At 42.5% G+C, this 22766-nt stretch overlaps 2 protein-coding genes across 4 annotated transcripts in view; one reads left to right on the forward strand and one right to left on the reverse strand.

The window, feature by feature from the left end:
- Positions 1-553: 553 nt before the first annotated feature.
- slc1a1 (solute carrier family 1 member 1) lies at positions 554-17626 on the reverse strand. Of its 2 annotated transcripts, XM_023820886.2 has the most exons (13): positions 17472-17626; positions 16912-17174; positions 6514-6654; positions 5399-5491; positions 4992-5106; positions 4734-4776; positions 4497-4595; positions 3944-4128; positions 3124-3231; positions 2605-2727; positions 1587-1781; positions 990-1124; positions 554-820 (listed from the first exon to the last, which is right to left on the reverse strand). In XM_023820886.2, the coding sequence occupies exons 2-13, from the start codon at positions 17003-17005 to the stop codon at positions 580-582; spliced, it is 1572 nt and encodes a 523-aa protein (XP_023676654.1). In that variant the 5' UTR covers positions 17006-17174; positions 17472-17626; the 3' UTR covers positions 554-579. The 2 variants fall into 2 exon arrangements, with proteins under 2 accessions (XP_023676654.1, XP_023676653.1); XM_023820885.2 differs by lacking the exon at positions 17472-17626 and having other exon boundaries at positions 16912-17292.
- A 3847-nt stretch (positions 17627-21473) lies between these two features.
- Positions 21474-22766, forward strand: part of rap1gds1 (RAP1, GTP-GDP dissociation stimulator 1) — a 33325-nt gene continuing 32032 nt past the window's right edge. For both annotated transcript variants that reach the window (XM_023820943.1, XM_023820944.1), the window contains exon 1: positions 21474-21919. In XM_023820943.1, coding sequence (XP_023676711.1) covers positions 21916-21919 — 4 coding nt within the window. In that variant the 5' untranslated portion in view covers positions 21474-21915. The remainder of the gene's footprint in view (positions 21920-22766) is intronic.

The raw sequence follows: 22766 nt of genomic DNA on the forward strand, positions 1-22766 counted from the left end.
ACACTGCACAGTTCATTGGCCAGGTTTTTACTGAATGTCCCACACAACAGATACCAACTGCAATGCTTCGGATAGCTGCAATGATTTTGGCAATGGGGGCAAGGCACACACAATGGTGAGACTCGGCAAAGGGGCTCGCTTCGTGTAAGATAACGTTAAATGCCAGCGTATAAACTGGAAGCAACGTGTGTCTGCTTACTCCTTTGCGAAATAAAAAAAACAGTCAAGTCCCAACGCTGCGGATGCATCACGCGTCCCGAAGAACACCTTCCAGAGATGTCCGCAACGTCCTGAGTCTCCCTCCGGGCTTGGCACAAACGCTCACTGGGTCGATCATAAGAGCATCCGCCAGGGGGATGTCAAATAACAGCTAATGTGTGCTATTGCTGAAGTCTGGGCTCAGACACCTTCCTCATTAGCCCCGTCATCATTGTCGTTATGTAATGGCACTGATGCTATGGTTCGTTCCTCTCACATCGTACGCTAAAAGCTGAATACAAGTGGTTCCTGTCCCTTCCTAACCCCCCCCCCCCCCCCCCCGACCCATCCCCATGCCACCCCCATCCCAGATACTGGCCACTAGAACTGGGAGGTCTGTGTGAAGGATATGGCGTCGCTCTTGTCGACGGTGAAGCCACCGTTGACGTACGACTTCTTCTCGCCGTCTTCGTCATCCGTGGTGGCTTCCAGGGCAAAGGGATTCACCACATCTACGTCTGACGTAATATCCATCCTCTCCAGCTCCTTCTTGGACAGTTTCTGTACTATTCCGGCCCCGAAGGCATCACCCAAGACGTTGATCATGGTGCGGAAACGGTCTCTGATGGAAATATAACGGCACAGGAATTAAATACGCCGTTTCTGGCGGTGATAAACATGTCTGGAGGTTCACCGGAGGTTCACTGTTATCGTCAGAGTGGCCTACGCCGAAAGCATGCAGAGAAAGGGGGATGCACCTCCAGTTATCAGAAGACGAGAAGTTAACTTACAGCAGCCAGTCCACGGCAACTATAAGAGTGACATCATTGGCTGGAAGGCCCACTGCAGTCAGGACGATCACCATGGTTACCAGGCCTGCATTTGGAACCCCAGCAGCACCGATGCTGGCAGCTGTCGCTGTTATACTGGGGGCCAAAACCGATGCGACATAGATTCTCAGGCAAAGCTTAAACTAAGCACTTATCACAGTCACTGCCCTGTTTATTTAGTAGAAATTGGGTTAATAAAACCAAGATAACATTACCATCATACTAGGCAGCATCGACACTGTTTGTCTTTGAGATAAAACAGTGCAGGACATTACCTTCTTAATATGTAATAGCAACCGACAATTTTTGTGGGAATACCTCTGCAATTAATTGCCATTAGCCACAGAGAGAATTCTCAGAGAGCGATTCATCATTTAATATTACAGTTAAAGGTCTGCTTGACCTTTGCAGAGGACTTTAAAACATTAATGTGAATCACTGGCATGCACTGTTAGCATTCTGGCAGCGTCTCCCAATGCTGACCTCGAGCGCGACGTTTTACCGCATTAATCTGACCGGTTATTGCGTCGGCCACGGGGCGGGTGACCTTGGGCGCACCTGATTGTGACGATCTGACCCACGTCCAGGGCGTAGTCATTCAGCTGAGCGATGAATATTGCGGCCACTGCCTCGTAAAGGGCCGTGCCGTCCATGTTGATGGTGGCGCCCACGGGCAGCACGAAGCGCGTGATGCGCTTGTCGATCATGTTGTTCTCCTCGGCGCACCGGAAGGTTACGGGCAGCGTGGCGGAGCTGATGGGCACAGCGCGAGTTAACGTTCTTTTCAGCTGCAATACCGCGTAAACGCACTTCACTTTGTCCTGCCTTAAGTATAGGCAAAACAAATGGCACCATCTACCAAAACTCCACACTGAGCAAAAGCCACACAATGCTACGTTTACCATTTTTCAGTTTGGAGTGTCTATTTGCACCCGGGTGCAAATAGCATCTGCCCCCTCTCTTTGGCTATTTAAAGCCAGGTACCTCAAGCCCCACCCCCTGGCTCCACAAAAAACATTTACGGTGTTGTTTGCATGCTTGCATGTCACAGCAATGGCTGAAGGTGACAAAGTGGGATATAAATATATAAAGTATAATAATAATAAATAATATTGACAACAACAACAAAACAGCAACAAGACAACAACAATAACAGCAACAACAACAAAACAACAAGATCAACAACAACAATAATAATAATAATAATAATAATAATAATAATAATAATAATGCATTGCTGGCTACGGACACCTGGGTGCAGCTAGCATCCCCTTTTTTAATTTCATAAATGTTTGTTGTGGAACTTCTGCTGATAATAAATCATCTGAAAGATTACTAAGTGATATACCTGCCCCAGCAGGAAGAGAAGATTGATGAGTTTCACCGGCATTAACTCTTCCAAGATGAGGCATCTGATCTCGGATGGTTTAAGCTACGTACGGAAAATACCCCCCCCCCCCCCGGTCCCGCTTGCAAAGATAAAAACACTGAGAGGGGCAGTGCAAGCTTAAGATGGCGAGCAGAGGTGTAAGTGGATAACAGACTGCAGTGAAGCCTGGCACTGACTGAGACAAACCTGGAGGAGATCATGAGGGCCGTTAGCAGCGCCTGGGCCATCCCAAAGGCAAACTTGAAGGGGTTCTTCCTCACAAACAGGAAGTAGATCAGTGGGAGGAAGACAGTGGAATGGATGGCCAGCCTGTAGAGATGTAACACAAGCATGGTTGGTCTAGTCAGGCTGCTGTTGGTTGAACGGAATTCCAGCTCATGTCAGATATTTGTATTTTGTATTTCTTTCGCTCTGGATCGAGGGACAGCTAATGAGTTTTACTGTTACACAGCAAACAAGAAGAGAGCCCGAATCTGGCATTCTACACTTTTCACTAGAGGGGACCTCGCTTGGCCGGCATGTGAGAATGGATTTTAGGAGTCAATGAGGGGACATCAGCGTTAGATGTTAAGTACAAGCCCTCCATTCTGGCCTGGTTTACATCTCCGGCCATGGCGTTCTGTTACAGGACTCTCGTTTTATGCACCCTGAAACACAAAGGAGCGAATTCACCTCCCCTAAGAACAGGGTATTAGCATGGCTCACCCGCTAAGCACTGTTACCATGTAGAGGCCCAGCTTCCTAAAGATGTCCCAGTCTTCCACCTCGATGATCTTGGCGGCGATTAAGAACAGTATTCCTACTGGCATGTAACTGGAGACAGGACAAGGAAGGATGAAGCTCACGCAAAGTCGGCATAACTGCAGTTCCACATTTTTCCTTGGCATTAAGCTTATGGTATCACCTTCCCTCTTTCCCATCTACCAACTGCTTCTCTAGTACTGGGTTGCGTGGGGAGGGGGGGCTGGAGCCAAGCAGCACAAGGCAGGGGAACACCCACAATCTCATTCACACACTATTTAGAGATGTCGACTGACCAAACTGGATGTCTTTGGATTGCAGAAGTAAATGGGATAAACGGGGAAACTCTCACAGGTTGGAACATGCAAACTCCGCTCAAACAGAGCAGGGGGTGCGATTCATATTTCAGGTGAAAGTGTGACCCACTGGGCCTCTGTGCCGGACAGGCTCTGGTACCAGTAGAAGATAGGGCAATAGATTTAACAGCCTACAGTTACTGTTCAAAGACATACACTGGTAGCCAAAATTGCACAAACAACTAGCATTTTTGGCATTGCGCTTTAAAAATTCCTACCTTGATATTGGCAGTAATGTTTATAAACAATCAAAGAATGTTACAGATATCATACACTGGATGATTAAATAAGTAACTGGAGTAACTGAACTACAGTTCTGCAATCTCTAAAAATTGAAAGTGCTTCCACAATTTTGGCCACTAGTGTACTTTCCTGAGTAAGAATTCATCACAGGTGAACAGAATATGTCTGTTTAACCGCTTCCGTACCACATGATGACCTGGACAATCTTCATGGTGGCTTCGTTGAGCGCGTCGAAGAACTCCACAAGGATGCGGCCTCGCTCGCCCATCTTCCCGATGACCAACCCGAATACCAGGCAGAAGACGATGAGACCCAGGACGTTGATCCCGTCTGAGTACAGCCCCACTATCTTGTAGTCCTTTGTCACATTCTTCAGGGAGGAAGAATCCGTTTCACCGACAGTCCTGACAGTGTTAGAGCTCTGAAGGCTCAGAATATCTATAAATCATCTGAATTGGCCTGATTTCAATTAAAAAGCAAAACCTTTAGCCCCGTAGCTGTTTCTAGCTGATCAAGATTTCCTTCTGCTAAAAACAACCTATTTAAATGCACTTTTGGGTATTGTTCTGTTTTAGGAAATCTGTCTGAAATAAGTACAATAAATTAAATCCACCAATTATTCTAAGATAAATAATGGGAACATTATGACTCATACATAATAATTATTCTGTGGTTGCATCCACACACGGTGGTGAACCACATGTTTTTAGAGTCAGCGTGATGCGTGGAGACACCTACCTCCTGCAGAAGGGTTGTCATGACAGTGGTGACAGGAGAAGCGGCAGTGGTGTTTGCGGCCGGCTTGCTGGGCTCGATCTCCTCGCGTTTCGTCTTGTACTGCAAACCCAGGCGTATGTTGGTTACATTCGGCTATTTTAAAGGCGTGTTGCTTTGGGCCGGTCAGCTCGAGTGCCCTGTGTACCGTCTTGTCACATTTCGTTTTAAAAGCCACCAGACGGACGCCGTGCACGGTACCTGCTGAAAACACGCTTGGACAAGGTTCTCGGGAAACATGTTTCTGTCAAGCAAATGAAAACAGCATATTAATTACATACACTTATTATATTTTCCCCAAGCCCAACTTACAGTTATAATAAGTATCTGTTTGTAAACGTAAAGAACAAATTTATGAACAAATTTCGCCTAAATGCTCTGGGTTTAAAGGGAGTCGAGGATGAGGCAAAAATTCTGAACTGCAAGACAAAAGGTAAAGATTAGTATTGTTGATGTCACCTGACGAGATCCAGCATGGCGTCGACGGTGCTGACTTCCGGTGTGGACCCAGTCCTGTCTATGTTTTCAGCTACTTGAGAAACGCCAGGCTTGATAGTCATGACCAGAACAATTCCTGGAAAAGCCATTTCATGTCTCAGTACATTCTTCAGCCAAAGAAGTGCAGGTGGAGTATATTACCAAAGGATCAGTGATATCTGTGACTATCCATTTTGGTTTTGCAATGTTTAGTTGGGAAGATTCTGGATTATGACATGGTGACAGGTACAGAATTGTTTTCCTGCTACTCAGTGGTTACTCTGTTGGATCTTATTGGGTTAAAACAGGCATTAGATTACCCCAGCAAAGGTGAGTTGCAAAGTGTCATTTCTGATAGACCACAGCATGCTTTGGGCCTCATTACTCACCCAGGATGACAGCTATAATCGTGGTGGAGAAGTAGTAAATGACTGCACGCAATCCAATCTTGCCAGATACCTCAGAATCCAGGGCAGCCACTCCTGTAGAGCACAGCTGAGTCATACTAGCCCCGATACCCTTCACTGGGCCGCTGCTATTCCAATGGAAACCACTTCAGTGAACAGTGAAAAAGCAATAATGCCATTTGCATTAGTGCAGTATGCCCAGTGCGGTCTGCACATGTTGATGTCTGGTCTCTCCTCATCTTACCTTCACTGTCTGCCAATCATTGTGACACCAAAAGTTGACTTATGTCTTGATGTTGAATTGACTATTAAAAAGGCTATGTAGAAGAGGTGGGTCTAAGCAACTAGAGGGGGCGGGGCCAAGACATCTGATCGGTTGGTCCCGCCTCCTCTACAATCTGATTGGTTATCTCTCTGAAATCTTTCTGCCCTCAGAAGATTTTCGCGTAAGTGAAACCCCCATGAGAATTTCGCTATCACTGTGCCCATCGATTATTACAGGACGCCTGGTGGATTAGCAGTTAGCATTGTTAGCATTGTTGCCTCATTGCTCCGGGGTTCTGTGTCTGAGCCCTGCCCGACACTGACTGCTAAATCTGTGTGTGTTTATTCCCACACTGCAAAGACATCCTGTTCAAAACAAAAGCTGCTGCTAGAGTGTGAGTGATTACAGTATATGACAATGCCCAGCACTACGCTTCACTTTGACACACTACACTACTGAAAAAGTGCCAGTACCGAAATTGAACAGAACGCTCAAAGGCTGGATTTTATTCTACTCAAGAAGAGCAGATGTCCTCTAAAGACACTGTACTTTCATAGTTATTCACACATCATGTTAGCTTTAGCAGCCTATACCCCCTTAGTGACCAATTCCATGTTCCCACAGCTATAATAAACTGTCCATTTAAATTTAAAACCATGTTAAAATATGCTAATGTATTCATAAAAACAAGAATGCTAATCTGTGCATCTGACATGCAGTTATGGGCTACCGTATTTCTCTGTGTATTTGTTCCTGGGGAAATGGCTGCAGGTCACCGGGGCTCAGGAAGCTTTGGTCACCATAGGCTGTGCCCCAGCCAGCTTCTACTTGCCTGTTATCATGCTGGAGATGATGAGCGGGAGGATGACCAGCTTCAGCATCCGCATGAGCAGCTCACCCGGGAAGCCGAAGTAGTACTTGTTGAGCTGTGAGAGGGAGCCATACTCCCGGACCAGAACGCCCAGCCCAATTCCTGTGGCAAGGAGAGGGAGGAGAAAGGAGGAGTGTGGATCAGCACCGGGGAGGGACGGGGACAGCGGGCTGGGGATTAGCTGAAGTGGCACTGGGGGGTGGCTACCCCCACTGTTATGGTTAGTTTCAATATGAAAATTAGTTTCATATTATTTGCAATTTTCATTCAAAAACCAATTTAGCGTTGGCTGTTTTTCAGTGCGGTTTTATTAGTTTTTATTTTAAACACTTTTGGCATTTTTAGTTTTTTGATTGCATTCACAGAACTTTGTGGGGACCTGAAAAATAAACATTTGGTCCCCACAATGTAATATAAACATAATCACACACACACACACACACACACACGCACAGACAATTTGGCAACTCCAGTTGACCTTAGCATGTTATTTAACTGTGGGGTGAAGCTGGGGAACAGAGAAGAAATTTTATTTCTAGGTACAGACTAAAAGCTTTAGAGCTATTTCCAGTGTATGATCTTCAGAGAATCCTACATGAATAAACAGTGCATATTGTGCTCTGATGTCTTCAAAACAGGCAGAACATGTTCCACATATTATCAACGACAATTAAAGATAAACAAATCATTACTTTAGCTAAAATAGTATTTAGAAATCATAATTGAAAGCATTCAATGTTTGTTTTTTTATTTCAGATAGATTATAATTTTTGTTTAGTTGTAGTTTATTATTTCTGTGTCATATTCATTTGACAAAAAATGTCTTATTAAAGTTTTCATTTCTGTTAATGGTAATAATTCTGGCTCACTTAAAGCGGCATGAATGGGTAAGTGCAGGTAAGTGATTTTACCCCTTGTGAAAAAAGTAACACAGCCGCCTAGGTAAAAATATCCAGATTAAGACATTGATAAAGTGTTAAACTGCAGGCTGTGTATTTCCTTGCGTGTGTACCGAAACAGTCAGACACATCTTCTCCCATAACGATATCTACTTGACCAAAGGTCTAAGAACGTAAAATTACACAGAAAGCTGTAAAACTTCCTACTCATAATCTGGAATAAGTTCTTAACAGCGGTCTTTATTATCGTCCTTTGTGAGTCCAATGTGAAATTAAACCCATCATTTAATTTCACCATGTATTGTCCTCAGACACACCACTTGGCACAACTTTGATTCAGCAAAAAATTCACTTAGGAGTAAGATCCTCACTGCTTAATGGAAGATAATATTTTCATGATATTGTGACCATCGGTATCATGTGACCCCTTAAATATGCTTTTGGGCATTGTGTCTATTATGAAAAAATATAAACCTAACTTAAATAGGTCAGGATACCGGGGAAGGGAGCATCCATTAACCCTTAGATTCTGCTGGTACAGATATCGCTTTTAACTTTTACTGCGTTGTGAAATGTGCTTTTGCATCTCACTCGTTCCACCTACAGCAGCCCAAATTTATTACGTTCAACATGCTCCACTGTGCCTGATGGTTTCCTCACTTCCCTGCTGGTGCCCACATCCCACGAGGCCCTTATCAACCCACACAGTCACCTATAAATCCTTAATGAAAAATGAAGATGAAATTGCCCGGCATATTCGCTCTGCCCGTTGTTTATTTAATCACACGGCGTTATTATTGAAGCACTTAAAAGACCATTTCTCCAGTAGTTACACGTGTCAGTGGCTTGATTTAGATCTTTAGGACGGCTGCAAATGTATTTGCTCTGGCTGCTGAACTCTTTGATGTCCCTTCACAAACAACGTGCGCCGCGCGGGACATCTGTGTGATCTGCCAGGTGTCCACCTGCCAGAACGCATCCGGCAGCAAGGTTAGCCAGCCAAGCAACATCAGTAGATGCCCATTCGCAGCTTGAGGGTCTGACCTACAAGCATCAACCCTTGTTGGGTTCTACAAGAGTGGAGCACGTCAGGGAGGTCATGGACCTTATAAGCTATTTAGATCTTGGATTGATGGAGTAGAAGAGGGGCTCAACCAAAACGAGAAACAAAAGGTGCTGGAGTGATTGGATTAAAAACCTGTTTATTTCATAAGACAGCTACCAAGCATCAGTGGACAAGAAGATAATCCATAAAACTGCTAATTGCCTGCAGATGCACTAGAAGCAAAGGTCTGGGTGGGTCCTTTTTGCTCAGTTGGCAGAGATGCCCTTGCCTGATTATAGAGGTTGCGGCTGTAGACATTGCAGCTCACGATTCATTCAATAAGTCAGATATGGCTCCCGTTACAGCAACAGTGAAAAGAGCCCACTACACTAAGCTGCTTGTCAAAGTTAAGCGGGCTGAACAAATCAGTCTAACAAAAGAACTTCATTAGGCCTTCCTGAGACTGAGATAGCTGTGAGCTGAGTGCATAAACCCGGTTCCGGGAGATCGCTGTGCAAGTTTACTCTCACAATCATACACCCTAGAGCAAATTAATCGAAACAAGTTGTCACACAGACCTGCTGGTTTGCACAGCCAACGGGGTAGAGAGTACGCAGAGTGGATGGACAGAGGAGGCACTGTGCCCACAGACTGGCAGGCCTGCTTGGGTGGGGTTCGAGCCGGGAGGTATGACTGTGCTTCAGCCATCCATGTATGTTTCAGGTGAATGCTCTGTGGTTCGGGTGCTCCCCCCCCCCGTGTCGTTGTGAGGTTTCCTCTGGGTTCTCTGGTTTCCCCCCACAGTCCACAAACATGCTGAGGTTAATCGGAGTTTCCACAATCCCCACAGGCATGAATGATGTGTGTGCCCTGCGATGGATTGATGCCCCACCCAATCCACCCGATCCTAAATCTGGACCCAAGGGGATCAGTATGAATTAATGTGGCTGTGATGTTCATCTTAACTGCAGTCAGTCTCTGCATAAAGACAAGACCATTTGTTTCAATTAATTTGCACAAGGGTATATTATAATTGTAACCCCTTTGTTGTGTTTCGGTTGTGATGATTGTACCTGTACTATGTTGTGAGGCATCTTTTAAGCAACCATGTAACCATAATGATAACAGTCAAACTTTTTAGTCTTGTGATATGATGTCAATTGTTTTCTTACACCAACATTATTTTTTTGATTTTGCAAATAACTTTGTGCCTTGGTCCGACTGGTAATTAAGACGTATATAATGATTTATAATAACTTTATACTCAATGCTACAATACCAACTTGTTACTGGACTCTCAGTGAAAACTCAGCCTAAAAGAAAAATAAAATTAAACTTTACTGATCCCCGTGGGGAAATTCTCTAAATTCTCTAGCTGCACCTATACCTCAATTAACAATCAGACCTCTAGCTCTAGAATCAGGATCAATCAATTTGTCTTTTTATGCATGTTGCTTAATATATTCATGTCTTGACTTTTCCTTCCAAAACTTTCAGATGAGACCCATTGTTCTCACCTTCCTCTGTGACATCACGTTGAAACAGCTGAGTGACGCATCATACATCAAACTATTACTGGTTTATCAAAGGGACCCCCCCCAAAAAGAACTGCTTTTCATTTTCCAAAATGAACCAGCTAAGTAATAAACAGCTGAAATAGGATTTGTTACACTCTTTATGTATATGCATGGTAAGATACACCACAAAAATGTGTAGCGCTGATTTGCTACCACAAAAAAGGACATAAACATAAACACTGTGAGACATGAAAAATAAACAATCGTACAATAGTCGACTTTTTGCACTGCATAGTTGGCTTAAAACATGTAGTGCGCGTGGTGATTTTGAATACGTAGACAGTTTCTGGGAAAGACCTCGGCTGTATCGCAGAGATGGTCTGCACCCAAGCCGCTATGGCACAGCTCTTCTAACTGACCAAATCAGAGCGTTACAGACTATTACAGACTGTTTCTCCAGGATCCCTCCTATACAGGAGCGTGTCAAGCGTCGTACGAATAGACACAAGGAAAACAGAAGGAGACTCTCCAATCTCATCAGTATTAAGACCACTCAGCATCAGAGTCCACAACGCCAACAATCATGCAAACTCAAGATGGCCTTACTGAATATTAGAGCTTTGAATAGTAAAACGTTCTTTGTGAATGATCTGATAACTGATCATAAATTAGATTTTATGTTGTTGACTGAGACTTGGTTGAGTACAGATGGAGCAGCATCATTAATAGAAGCTGCACCACCACACTATAGTTTTAATTTTGTAAATCGTAAGGGGAAAAAAGGAGGGGGCCTGGCTGCTGTCTATTGTAATTCTTTTAACTGTAAACATATTGCACTTGGCACTTTCTCTTCTTTTGAGTACTTAGCAATTGTGGTGAATGCTGAGTCAAAAATGATGTTTTTAGTAATTTATAGACCACCTAAATACTCAAATGCTTTTTTAACTGAGTTCTCAGAATTGCTTTCTGTATGTATTACTTCGTATGATCAGGTTTTATCAACTGGCGATTTCAATTTGCATGTAAACAATGCTTCTGATGAGAACGCTATGGATTTTATGCAGCTTCTACATTCAATGAACTTCACACAACACATTACTGGAGTGACACATAACCGAGGACACACATTAGATTTAGTTATTTCAAGAGGACTAAATGTAAACATTAGTCGTCAAGTTGACGTAGCAGTTTCAGATCATCAGTGCATATTTTTTTAAATTGAGACCCCTATTTCTAGATCAGAGTTAGAACCCAATTTCATTAAAAGACGCTACATTAATGAAGCAACTGCTGAAAGGTTTGCATTTGTTCTGAACGAATTGCCTGTTCCCCCTGAGACATTAACGGTTGATGAAAAGGTGATTTATTTTAACAGTCATATTAGAACTGTGCTAGATATACCGGCACCAGTAGTAATCAGGAAAATATCAGTTAAAAAGAAAGTACCATGGAAAAATGAGCATGTGCTAGACCTTAAAAGAGCTTGTCGTAAAGCAGAACGTCTGTGGAGGAAAACTACTGTAAATAAACGGTTCACCTTAATGCTCTTAAACAGTTGATTGATAGTTATAACAAAACAGTACGCAGTGAGAGACAAAAGTATTTCTCAAGTATGATCAGAAATAACAATAACCCGAGAATTCTTATTTCACACAATTAATCAGCTTTTACAGTTTTCCCCCTCATCAAATGGGCCTATCAATGCATCTCTTTTTATTTGTGAAGAATTTGCTATATTTTTTAATACAAAAATGACTGATATTCAATCTAGTATATCCAAGACATTAGTTCCAATTCAGGATTCTGCACCTTTTAGTCCTCAATATACAATGAACTCTTTTAATAAAATAAACAAAGTTGAGTTACATAAAATATTAAGTTGTTTAGGTAATGCCACATGTATTCTTGATCCTATTCCTACTTCTTTTTTTAAAGAAGTCATTGAAAATATACTTTTAACGGTTCTCGATATTGTAAATCACTCATTAGCAACAGGCGTTTTCCCCGAAACACAGCAGTTGTTAAGCCCCAACTTAAGAAGCAAAACTTGGATAGTTCTATACTCAGTAACTATAGACCCATCTCCAATCTACCTCTCATGAGCAAAATTTTAGAAAAAGCAGTTTTAAACAGATAATTGACTTCCTCATGGGAAACAATATCTATGAAAAGTTTCAGTCGGGTTTTAGACAAGGGCATAGCACTGAAACTGCCTTAGTGAAAGTTCTAAACGATCTGAGAATCTCTATGGACATGAATAATATTTCTATACTTGTCCTCCTTGATTTGAGTTCTGCGTTTGACACAGTTGACCATGATATACTTTTAAATCATCTTAAGGAATGTATTGGTTTAACTGGGACTGTTTTAAATTGGTTTAAGACATATTTAAAGGGAAGGCAGTATTTTATTAGCTTAGGCGACCATGTATCAGGAGTATATGATATTCATTTTGGTTGGTGTACCACAAGGTTCTGTGCTTGGCCCTCTGTTGTTCTCTTTATACAGTATATGTTGCCATTGGGTAAAATTATTGCAGAGCACGGAGTCAGCTTCCATAGCTATGCTGATGATACCCAGTTATACATATCTGTAGGACCAGAGGATCCCAGTGCGGTAAATAAACTGGTGAATTGTCTAGCGAGCATTGTTAGCTGGATGAATAGAAATGTTCTGAAATTGAATGAGGACAAGAGTGAAATTCTCCTTGTTGGTAATGAAATGCAGAGAAAAAAAGTTCTTAATAGTCTGGGAAATCTGGCACTACAGACTAAAACTGAGGTAAAAAACCTAGGAGTTATTTTTGATTCTGAGCTTACATTTGAGGCACACATTGACAATGTTGTGAAAACTGCCTTCTTCCACCTTAGAAACATAGCTCGTATAAGACCATTTCTTAATCTGGAAGATGCTAAGAAGTGGACTCAAGTGTTTATCTTCTCACGTTTAGATTACTGTAATGCACTCCTCATAGGACTGCCTAAAAAAACAACTGAAAGACTACAGCTTGTTCAAAACGCAGCTGCAAGAGTTGTGACTCATGCCAGAAGATTTGAACATATAACGCCCAGTTTAGCAGACCTACACCGGTTACCAGTCTCTTTTAGAATTGATTATAAGATACTTTTATTAGTTTTTAAAGCTTTAAATGGACAAGCACCTTCATATATTATATCATATGTCTGACCGAGTATATTCCAAATAGATCCTTAAGATCATCAGGTTCCACCTTGTTAAACATTCCAATGGCAAAATATAAGAAATATGGAGAAGCAGCTTCTGTTTTTATGCTCCTAAGACTTGGAACAAGCTGCCCATAAATATTCGTCAGGCCTCTTCCCTCAATATCTTTAAAAAGCAGCTAAAAACACACTTTTATACTCTGGCTTTTACTGTAGTTAGAACTCACTGTTTTATATTTCTCTTATTTGTATCACTTTTTATGTCTTGTTCTGATTGATTGTTTTTGTTTTAAGTGTTGCTGTCTTTGGGTCGTGGTATGTCAGGTCGGCCCATCATTGGGTGTTCCTGTGTTGGTTGGAGGGTGCCTTGTGGATTCTCTTCGGTGCGGGGTCGGTAGCTCCTGGGGTTTGGCAGGTCCTCTGGTGGGGGGTGGGGGTCTGTCCTGTCTGGCGTCGTTCTATCTCATCGATCTCCGCAGGTCCGTGTCTTTGGGGCTGGGCTGCCAGCCGGGCGTGGATTCTACGTGCTGCCGCATTGATTGGTGTGGTGTGTGGCGGGATGGGTTTCGGGTTGGGTTCTGGTCGATTTAGGGGGCTGTTTTGGCCGTGCGGGGTTGGCTGTGCCGGGTGTTCTGATCTCGTGGCGTGCTGTACCGGTTGGTGTGGTGGCGTGTGGGGTCTGGGCCTGCTCGGTGGCCTGGTTTCGTGGGCTATGGGCTTGTGAGACTTGATGGGGGGGGGGGGGGGGCTGGATGGGGTCGACACCCCTCTCCCCTCGGTGGGCTGGTTGTGTTTTGGGCAGGGCTGATTTTGCATCGGAGGGGTTTGCGGGGACCTCCTGGCTGGCATGGTGCATTTAGTGGTTGGCTGATTTGTCATTGCTAGACCTTCTTATTATTTTTATTATTTTCTATTACTATTGATTTTTAAATTGCTGTCATTTTTTAGATTAGTATTATTATGTCTTTATTGCTAGTTTTTACTGTTCTTTTTTTATTTGTTTGTCTGCTCCCTGTAAAGCACTTTGAGTTACAAAGAAGTGTATGAAAAGTGCTATATAAATAAAATTTATTATTATTATTATTATTATTACTTTTTAATGCAGTAGAGGCAAGTTCACAGTAAATTATTTTGGTAAAAAATCAGCAGGTATCTATAGTAGAAATGAAGGCCATCCCTCCATTTTCCAAAACCACTTGTCCTATTCAGGGTCGCAAGGGGTCTCCAATTAAACTCAACAAACCAGCGTACCCACAGGAAACCCCACAACAACACAGGGAGAACATGCAAACTCCATACACTTGGAGCCCTGGCAGAGTGTTGAAACCTGGTCCCAGAGAGGGGGGGGGGGGGGTAACAGTGCTCACCAGTGCACCACCATGCCGCCCAGAAACATGCCCAGTATGACTGTATATTACCTGGTATTCTGTACCTCACTGGTCACAGAAGGTAAATTTCACACAAAAGTTAGTGAAAATTTGCAATTTTCATAAAAATATGGCCATCTGAGCTTAAGCAACAACAACTGGGTGGAATCCCCCTACATACAATTATCATTTTTCAGCCGTCTATCACTATATCACATTACTACCCCAGTACTACAGTGCTACTCCTGTAAAACAGTACGACCCCTAAGGAAGAGTACTTCAACTATACCACATTACTACCTCAGTACTACAGTGCCACTCCTGTAAAGCAGGATGACCCCTGAGGAAGAATACTTCAACTATACCACATTACTACCCCAGTACTACAGTGCTACTCCTGTAAAACAGTACGACCCCTAAGGAAGAGTACTTCAACTATACCACATTACTACCTCAGTACTACAGTGCCACTCCTGTAAAGCAGGATGACCCCTGAGGAAGGATATTTCAACTATACCACATTACTACCCCAGTACTACAGTGCCACTCCTGTAAAGCAGTATGACCCCCGTATAAGAGTACTTTCACTATACCACATTACTACTCCAGTACAACTGTGCAATACCTGTAAAATTGAACAGCTACTACTCCAAAGTACGACCCCATACAGCAGTATTGTCTGTGTACAGAAGCACAATTCCTTTATCCTTGAAGTTTATTTATATTCAAATAATTCTCCTTTGGAGATTCACAGCTAGCTCATCTCACACTTCTTCGTTTATGCCTCTCATAATGATGATGAATGCTGCTGTCTTTTCTACACAGATGCTCTCTTTTTCAATATAATAACCATGTGGCTCCTCTGTTGCACCACAAGTTCATCAGTAATCCATCTAAACAGAGAGTGCGTACCTTCAGAGACATTTATCTAATTTAGAACTAAAAATAAACACCCAGTCACATGATTATTCAGCTACCAAAGGTTCCCAGATAATTAGTAAAACGGCAAATGTCAGTTTTATGATAGTTGTGCCTTGAAAATGAGTCAGACTAGCAGGTGGATAAAACCATCGGCTGTTTTGCAGACGGTCAGTTCAGCAGTCTAGCGTTGGCCGTTGATGGAGACAGAAGGCTTCTTGGTACAATCACATACAGCCCCCCCCCCCCCCCCCCACCCACCCACCAAGCAAGGACCCACATGAGATCCCGGGGCGGTGGTGTCTTTGAGCACCTTCTTGGAAGAGGGAGTGATTAGGGTGGGGGGGTCATATTAGAATGTCCTGAGAACACTCAAAGCACAGCAACTGTGTTGTCCTACACTCTCAACAAATGCATGTGGTCAAAACAAGAACAAGCCTTTGGGGACAATCATTACAACAGTCACGATAACAGCCACCCTTATGTATAATATATTCATGTTACTCATCTAGGATGTGTGGTGATCCATACACCCAGCCCCCAGCTACTTGTCCCCTACAGGTTTACAGTGCCGATAGTGGTTTAGTTACCATGAAAATAATTTCAAAATAATATTCTAGATTAGTTTTAATCTTAGTTTTGTTTTACATTGGTTTTTGGAAAGCTTAACCGTTTTTTTTTCTCTCCAGTAACAGAACTGCCACAGCTGCTTCTAACCTACAGCACAAAGAGTATTTCAATCACAGAGCAGCCAATATATTGGCGAATAATGGATTTTTGCGTTTTTGAGAACTGCAGTTCTACTGGGCCAGTTCTCCCGTTCTTCTCACCATGAATGGCGAAATAAAACTGTGGGAAAGGGAAAGAGAATGACTCTTGGACCTTCGCATCAAACGGCATCCCACAACATTGTGCGGGGCTCACTGGGAAGCGCGTCTTAGCTGTAGACATCAGTATAACAGCATCGCTCCTGTGCAGCAGGCGCCTAATCAGTCCACACGTTGTGCTCAGCATGAATAGTGCTCTCGGCGAAGCATCGAAGCATGTCTGGCACGTCCCTTTATTCTGCCGCCTTATAAGCCGGGGTACAGTTCAGCACTTTTCTCCAGCCCACGAAACGCGAAGACCCCATGAGAAGCCATCTGTGGATGTCGGAGAGGCTGTGTCGATTTACAGCAGTCGGAGCACCGGAATAATAATCGCATCGCCCACCAGCGACCACCGTTTCCGACCTCTAAGAGCCCAGTGTGGTGCTGAGGCAGGGGGAGCCGTGGGGATGCATAGTAATTAATCTATTCCAAATCGCACCGAGGAATCGCAGTAAAAAATCGCAAGGTTAAATAACATGGCATAAGATAAACAGACAAAGCCATGAAAATGCGCCGGCAGCTAAATAATACTGCTTTTTACATCATAGACAAAACGTCTTACCTAATACCACCGAGATAATGGTCGCTATCAGGAGCCAGTTCCTCTTCAGGAAGCCCTTGAAATCAAAGCCCCTTCTCGTTTTGTTCCCCATCATGATTCCCTCATCAAACCTTCGTGCAGGTAACCGAGTAGGACGCCCGGCGAGGCGGCGGCGGGAGCGTTCGGCGCTGCTCCTCGGAGTGTTCGGCAGGACTCGGCTTTCTGCCGAAGAGCGAGCCCCGTCTTCCTGCTGATGCGGCGAAGGTGCGGGAAGCCGTTGCCCTCTGTCCAGAGTAAGGAGTCCGGCTTAGATGTGTCCCTTGTGCGCGTAAGCCGGAGTGCGGGCGGAGGGAAGCCTCAACTGAGGCTTATATCCTTGTCTTACCTCGTCTGGACTACCTCCCTCCCTCCATCCACCCGCCCCTTAAACACACAAATACGCACACTTTGTCCGATGTGTTACAAACTATTGCGTTACACCGTGTCACAAAATGTTTTCTGGAATACATAACCAGTATATCATTATATTAATGAACACCAACAAACACATAGGTCTACATGTATAATTATTCTTTACTTACAGTGCACGTAATCACCGCTTTAATTGAATCGGATTGGTGTTGCTCTTCCTCAATGAATTACATAAATACCAATATCATTTGTAGCATCAATTACATACGGATGACTTATAGTTACAAACATGACTTTACGATTGAATTTGAATGCTAGATTTTAACATGGAAGTTTGTGACTCACAATAAGCTACAGTATAACCCTGTTTAATTATTAGCAGGTGACGAACTGATTCATCACACCACTTCTCCGTCTTTTAACATGCGGAAATGTACCTTGAAGTTAATTTGATACCTCATGTTGTGTTCAGTAAAAGAAATCGAGTTTCCTGTTTAACTTGTCTAAAGTTTCTAATCGCATTTTAAAATTTTATATTTAGAAATGTGTGCGTACAGTCGTAGGGTACACCTTCATAGTGATGCAAACAGACTACTCCTCCAAACAGAGAATCACGTGGCCGCATCGCAATACAGTATGCTGATATGGTACGATGAACAAAAACATTCAGCCAATGGCAGAAAACAATTTGCTAATGCTTGAGATAATGGAATACTCAAACTTGTTAGCAGGAAGGACCCCGGTGCAAAAATTACAGCTGAATATAACAGTGGTGTGCACCATGAACACACATCTCGAATTTCACCTCATCAACCCATGATGCTGGTCTGCACGGGGGGTGCTGTAAATGATGAACCCTGAACGATCAAAGGCTCCAGATGTGGACAGGGGCCCTGGAATAAGCCAACAGTCTGGGGACCTAAGACCAGCCTTTGTAAGGGAGGTCAGAAATTCTAACCTTGGTCTTGGATCTGAAGACAAAAGATGGTACCACTTGGTGCTAAGTAGGGGTACCAAAGAATGTAGCCACTGAGTGCATTTTGCTTAATTTTCTGATAACAAAGTTACTACTGAAGTACAAATCATTAACAAAACATGAAGAAATATAGTGCTGCTTGAGATAAAAGATGCATCACGATTCATTAATGATGAAGAAATATGAGATCAGTATCTCACTTGTGTTTTTCATTAGTAGTTCCTTCAGTAGTACTTTAGTAATTCATTAGCAGTTTCTTCAATAGTTCACAAAGGTTAACAGAATTAAATTTAGTTACAGTATAGTAACTGCTTGGGATGCGTCACGATTCATTATAATGATGAACAAACACGAGATCACTATTTCGCTTGTGCTGTTCATGACTTGTTCCTTCAGGACTTCCCTCTATAGTTCACAAAGGTTTACAGAATTAATAGGTATAGGCCTAGTAACAAATATGATAATTGATTGTGATGAAACGATTCATTAATGATCAATTATCATGAGATCAGTAGCCTATGTAAGTAACAGTTTGTTGTTAATTAAGTGTTTTGTGGTTAATTAGTTAATACGTAATAGTATTAATATTAGTCGAGCCCATCAAGTGAAGTGTTACCATTTAATTATATCTGTCGCTCTATTCGGAGTAATACAAAGGTGATTCGCGAATTACGTTTCTGTTGAGGTTGTGAGTATAAAACGTGATTTTATTCTCAATACTGAATTACACGAAACACGTTCCCATTCTCACTACGTCCAGAAAAAGAATGTCTTTCTTTACCTACTAAACGGTGCCATCTATTGTACTGCTTAGGAATCGTTTTCAGTCTTAAAAATTGCAGATAAAGCAAACCTGCACTTTAAACTCATATAACTGATATAACACACAAAGAACTCGAAAATACTTTTCTGATCTTAGCGAAAAGAAAATGTAAGCATAGGCTAATAGATGCAGATCTTTTTTCAGAAACATTTAATTGGTCTTTGTGTTGCCTAAAAAATATTTTAAGTGCCAGAAATGCTTTCATCTAAGCTATAATTCTGTTCCTAAGTGAGGTGCATCGTTTTTAGGACCTCTCGCTGCGTCAGATGTATTTGTTTGGGAAAACTTTGATTTCTCTATTAAGCCAAAATAGAGTAAAATCAACAAATTCCAGATGCATATCAAGTAGCAAAATACCATCACACATTTTAAGTGAAATGTAGTGAAGAATGTTCTGATTTTGATAAACATGGACAACAAGGACTTTTTACACTTAGTTGAACTTTAGGATTTTTTAAATATCATCCATCCATCCATTCATCCCTCTATCTTCCAATTGATTATTTAGTACAAGCTCACATTGCCTAGCCAGGCACAAGGAAAGCAATCATTATCATTATAAAGACAGATTATTTAGGTAAGAACAGTCCTTCCCTGCCTGCACACTTTTTAAGTGGGACAACAGCTGCACATATTTATTAGCAGATGGTGTCAATCTGGTGGCAGAGTGGCACACGCCTTCAGGTCGTGGATTTAATCCCACCTTTGCATTGTGTGGGTGGAGAATTGTACTTCCTCTGGGTTTCTCAAACAGAACCAAAGATCCGTAGTTAACTTATAGCTTATCTAATTCTCTAAACTGCAGGGAATATATGAGGTTATGCATGCATGTGCTGTGTGATTAGCATCCTGTTCAGGGTAGACCACTGTTTGGTGCTGTACGCTGAGCAGGACAGGCTGAAGGTCACCCCAGGACCCTTACCTGGATAAATGACTGGAAGCTGATGGATGGATCAAAAATAAATTGTTCCAGTTAATGACCTAGTGTTAGACATGTAACAAAATCAACCACCGTCAATTGAAAAACATGGAACTAGGAAAGGTAGTGGTCACTCTTTATCCTAACATAGTTGTTTCAAAGTGACTAAAATTAAGTTTATCACAAATTATCAAATGCCCTGGTCAAAAATTGTAGCCAATAGTGATGCAGGGGAATCAAGTAGTCATTGATTGAAACATTCATACTTCGGGGAGGGCGTAAAACGAGGACTTCGGAGGGAAAGTAGAGTAGCGAGAGGAAGCTTAAATGGCATAAGGACAACATGAAAATTCCAAAACACAAAACTGGGTAAAGGATTAAAAAAGACAGCGTTTATGGCGAAGCACTGATGTAATGCCGAATTCATGCACGTAGAGGCACCTCTTATTTACGGTTCACCCAGCACTGCATTCGTAAGACTATAAATGTGCTCTCACCATATACTCACGCTATACTATTTGCGATTTCTCTTCCTTTAAGAAACACCTCGCCCTACTTTTATAGGTAAATATTTGTGAGCTTTCCCTTTTCTGTATCTAGAATAGGTTCTATTTAATATAGATTATGCATTAACGGAAAATATATAATGTATAACGCAATAAGAAAATATTACCACCAATTATATTATTATATTAGAATAATAAACTGGAAAACTTTGTTTCTGACCCTCCAGTAGATGGCAGGCTTCACCTTCAATTTCATTCTTAGAAAATATTTTCAAAAAAATCAATAGCGTCTATGAGATTTGACGAATAACGTCATTATTGCTTGCAATTGGATCAAAGCAATTTGTGATTAACAGTCTACGATGATGTGAAGACACCTACCATTAGTCATGTACTTTTTACACCATGGCAATGAGTTTAAATTTACCTTCCGTATTATCACAAATATTATTGTGGTAGCCTACCTAATTAGCGTAAATGTACTTATACCCACAGTGTAACAACAAAGCGGTCCATTTTCCAGTTTATGTAGATTAACAGCATTTTCTATAAAGCCACTTCTATTGATTTACACCTATTCTTAAACTGAAACTGGTCCATGGTGTCACATGTGTGTGTGTACTATTCTTTTTTCCAGTGGTGATTTTCCACGTATGCGTTTCCAGTGTTTAAAATGGTATGATTTTTTTTAGGTCGATAATGGCAGGAACAAGTCAAAAATAAAACACGCCGAATCAAAATCAAAAGCTACTGTATCAAGCGGCATTTTACAGGCAAGGCGACCTGACTTCACTGATGATGGTGTGCAGCCCCTGAAGGGCCAGAGTCGGGGGCGAGGTTCAGAGTTGGGGCGTGGCTCTCGTTATACGACGTCTAATTCATCCAATCAGCAGCGAAGTCCGACTCTTCCTTGCGGGCTACCAACCAATCAGTGGTCAGGAGAAGGAGGGCCTTCGTTTCGTGAGGAGTCAGTGCAGCAACCGGGCTGTAGTGGAAGGAAGTGAATTATTTGTGGGATTGATGTAACTTCGGTGTTTATGAGACTCTCTCGGTACCGTTTTATTACGTAACCGGTGTCCGTTAACGCAGCGGCTTGCTCAGGTGTGCGCGCGGGACGCCGCGAGAGCCAGCAGGCGCAACCGTCGCTCAAAGCAGTGGAAGTGCTGCGGTGCCGCCTTTATCGAGCTCGCTAATATTGCCGGTCCAGTGTGGTGCGGGTTAAGGTGGGCCTTGCCCGGATATTTGACGGCCGAGTAAAAAAAAACAAGATTTATTAGGGCAAGAATCAAGAAAAGGACGAAGCAAAACCAAAAAAAAAAGCCAGCCGTCTTCTTTAACCTGGTGCATCCGAATAAGACTTTTAACACTGTCACGCACTTCCTCAGCCTAAATGGGTGAGTAGCAGTCGTACTGTCATAAGGCATTTATTCAGCTGGTGGCGAGTTACTATCAGTGTTTGTCACAAACTAGATTTCGCCCTGCCAGCCGGTCCTTCAGCACCATTCCCTAGCTAAACAAGCTTAGATGATGGAGGTAGCGAGCTCCCCCCGAGTAGGTGGGGTGCCACAGTATCTATTCGTGTTTTCTTGCTCGCAGCATCCTATTATGTAACCAGACTGGTGTTACTGAAGCGTTTGCACGATCGCTGCCGCTGAAAAAAACACCGGACTTGCATTTATTGTAATTGACTGTATTTCCTGAAAGATAGACGCCAGGCGTGTATTTGTGTAGGGTTTCATATTTTACAGACCTGTCGCCCTTCTAGCTGCGAGTGTCCACTAAGAAGCTGAATGTCGACGCGATTTTTAAAAGTCTTTGATGATAACATTAACCTGTCCCCCATGAAGGAGGCGCCCTGTGCTGTCTCATACGGCTCTTATGCAATCCACGTGTAATCATTTTTCCCAACCCCTCCCTGAAAGCAGAGACTTATGCCAACGGTTAAATGCAGCCCTTGAACTGACATCAGCCGTAATTAATTGACCAGTTAACTTCATATAACATCATGATCTTATAGGTAGATAATGGGATGAATTATAATATATTTATTTGCAAAGTGGTGATAGTACTGATCTTTTTTAACATGCCGAAGATGTAAATAGTTGGTGTATTCATCCTGAATGACTAATGCATTGTTTGATGTTTTTAAAAATGCCTTAGTTTTTATTTTTTTTTTAGCCAGAGTGGTATGATTTTGCTAGGTGGTGTCAGAGTATGGTGCTCACTGGAGCCGTTTGACTG

Source organism: Paramormyrops kingsleyae, chromosome 12 (genome assembly GCF_048594095.1).
Source record: "Paramormyrops kingsleyae isolate MSU_618 chromosome 12, PKINGS_0.4, whole genome shotgun sequence".
Lineage (NCBI taxonomy): Eukaryota > Metazoa > Chordata > Actinopteri > Osteoglossiformes > Mormyridae > Paramormyrops > Paramormyrops kingsleyae.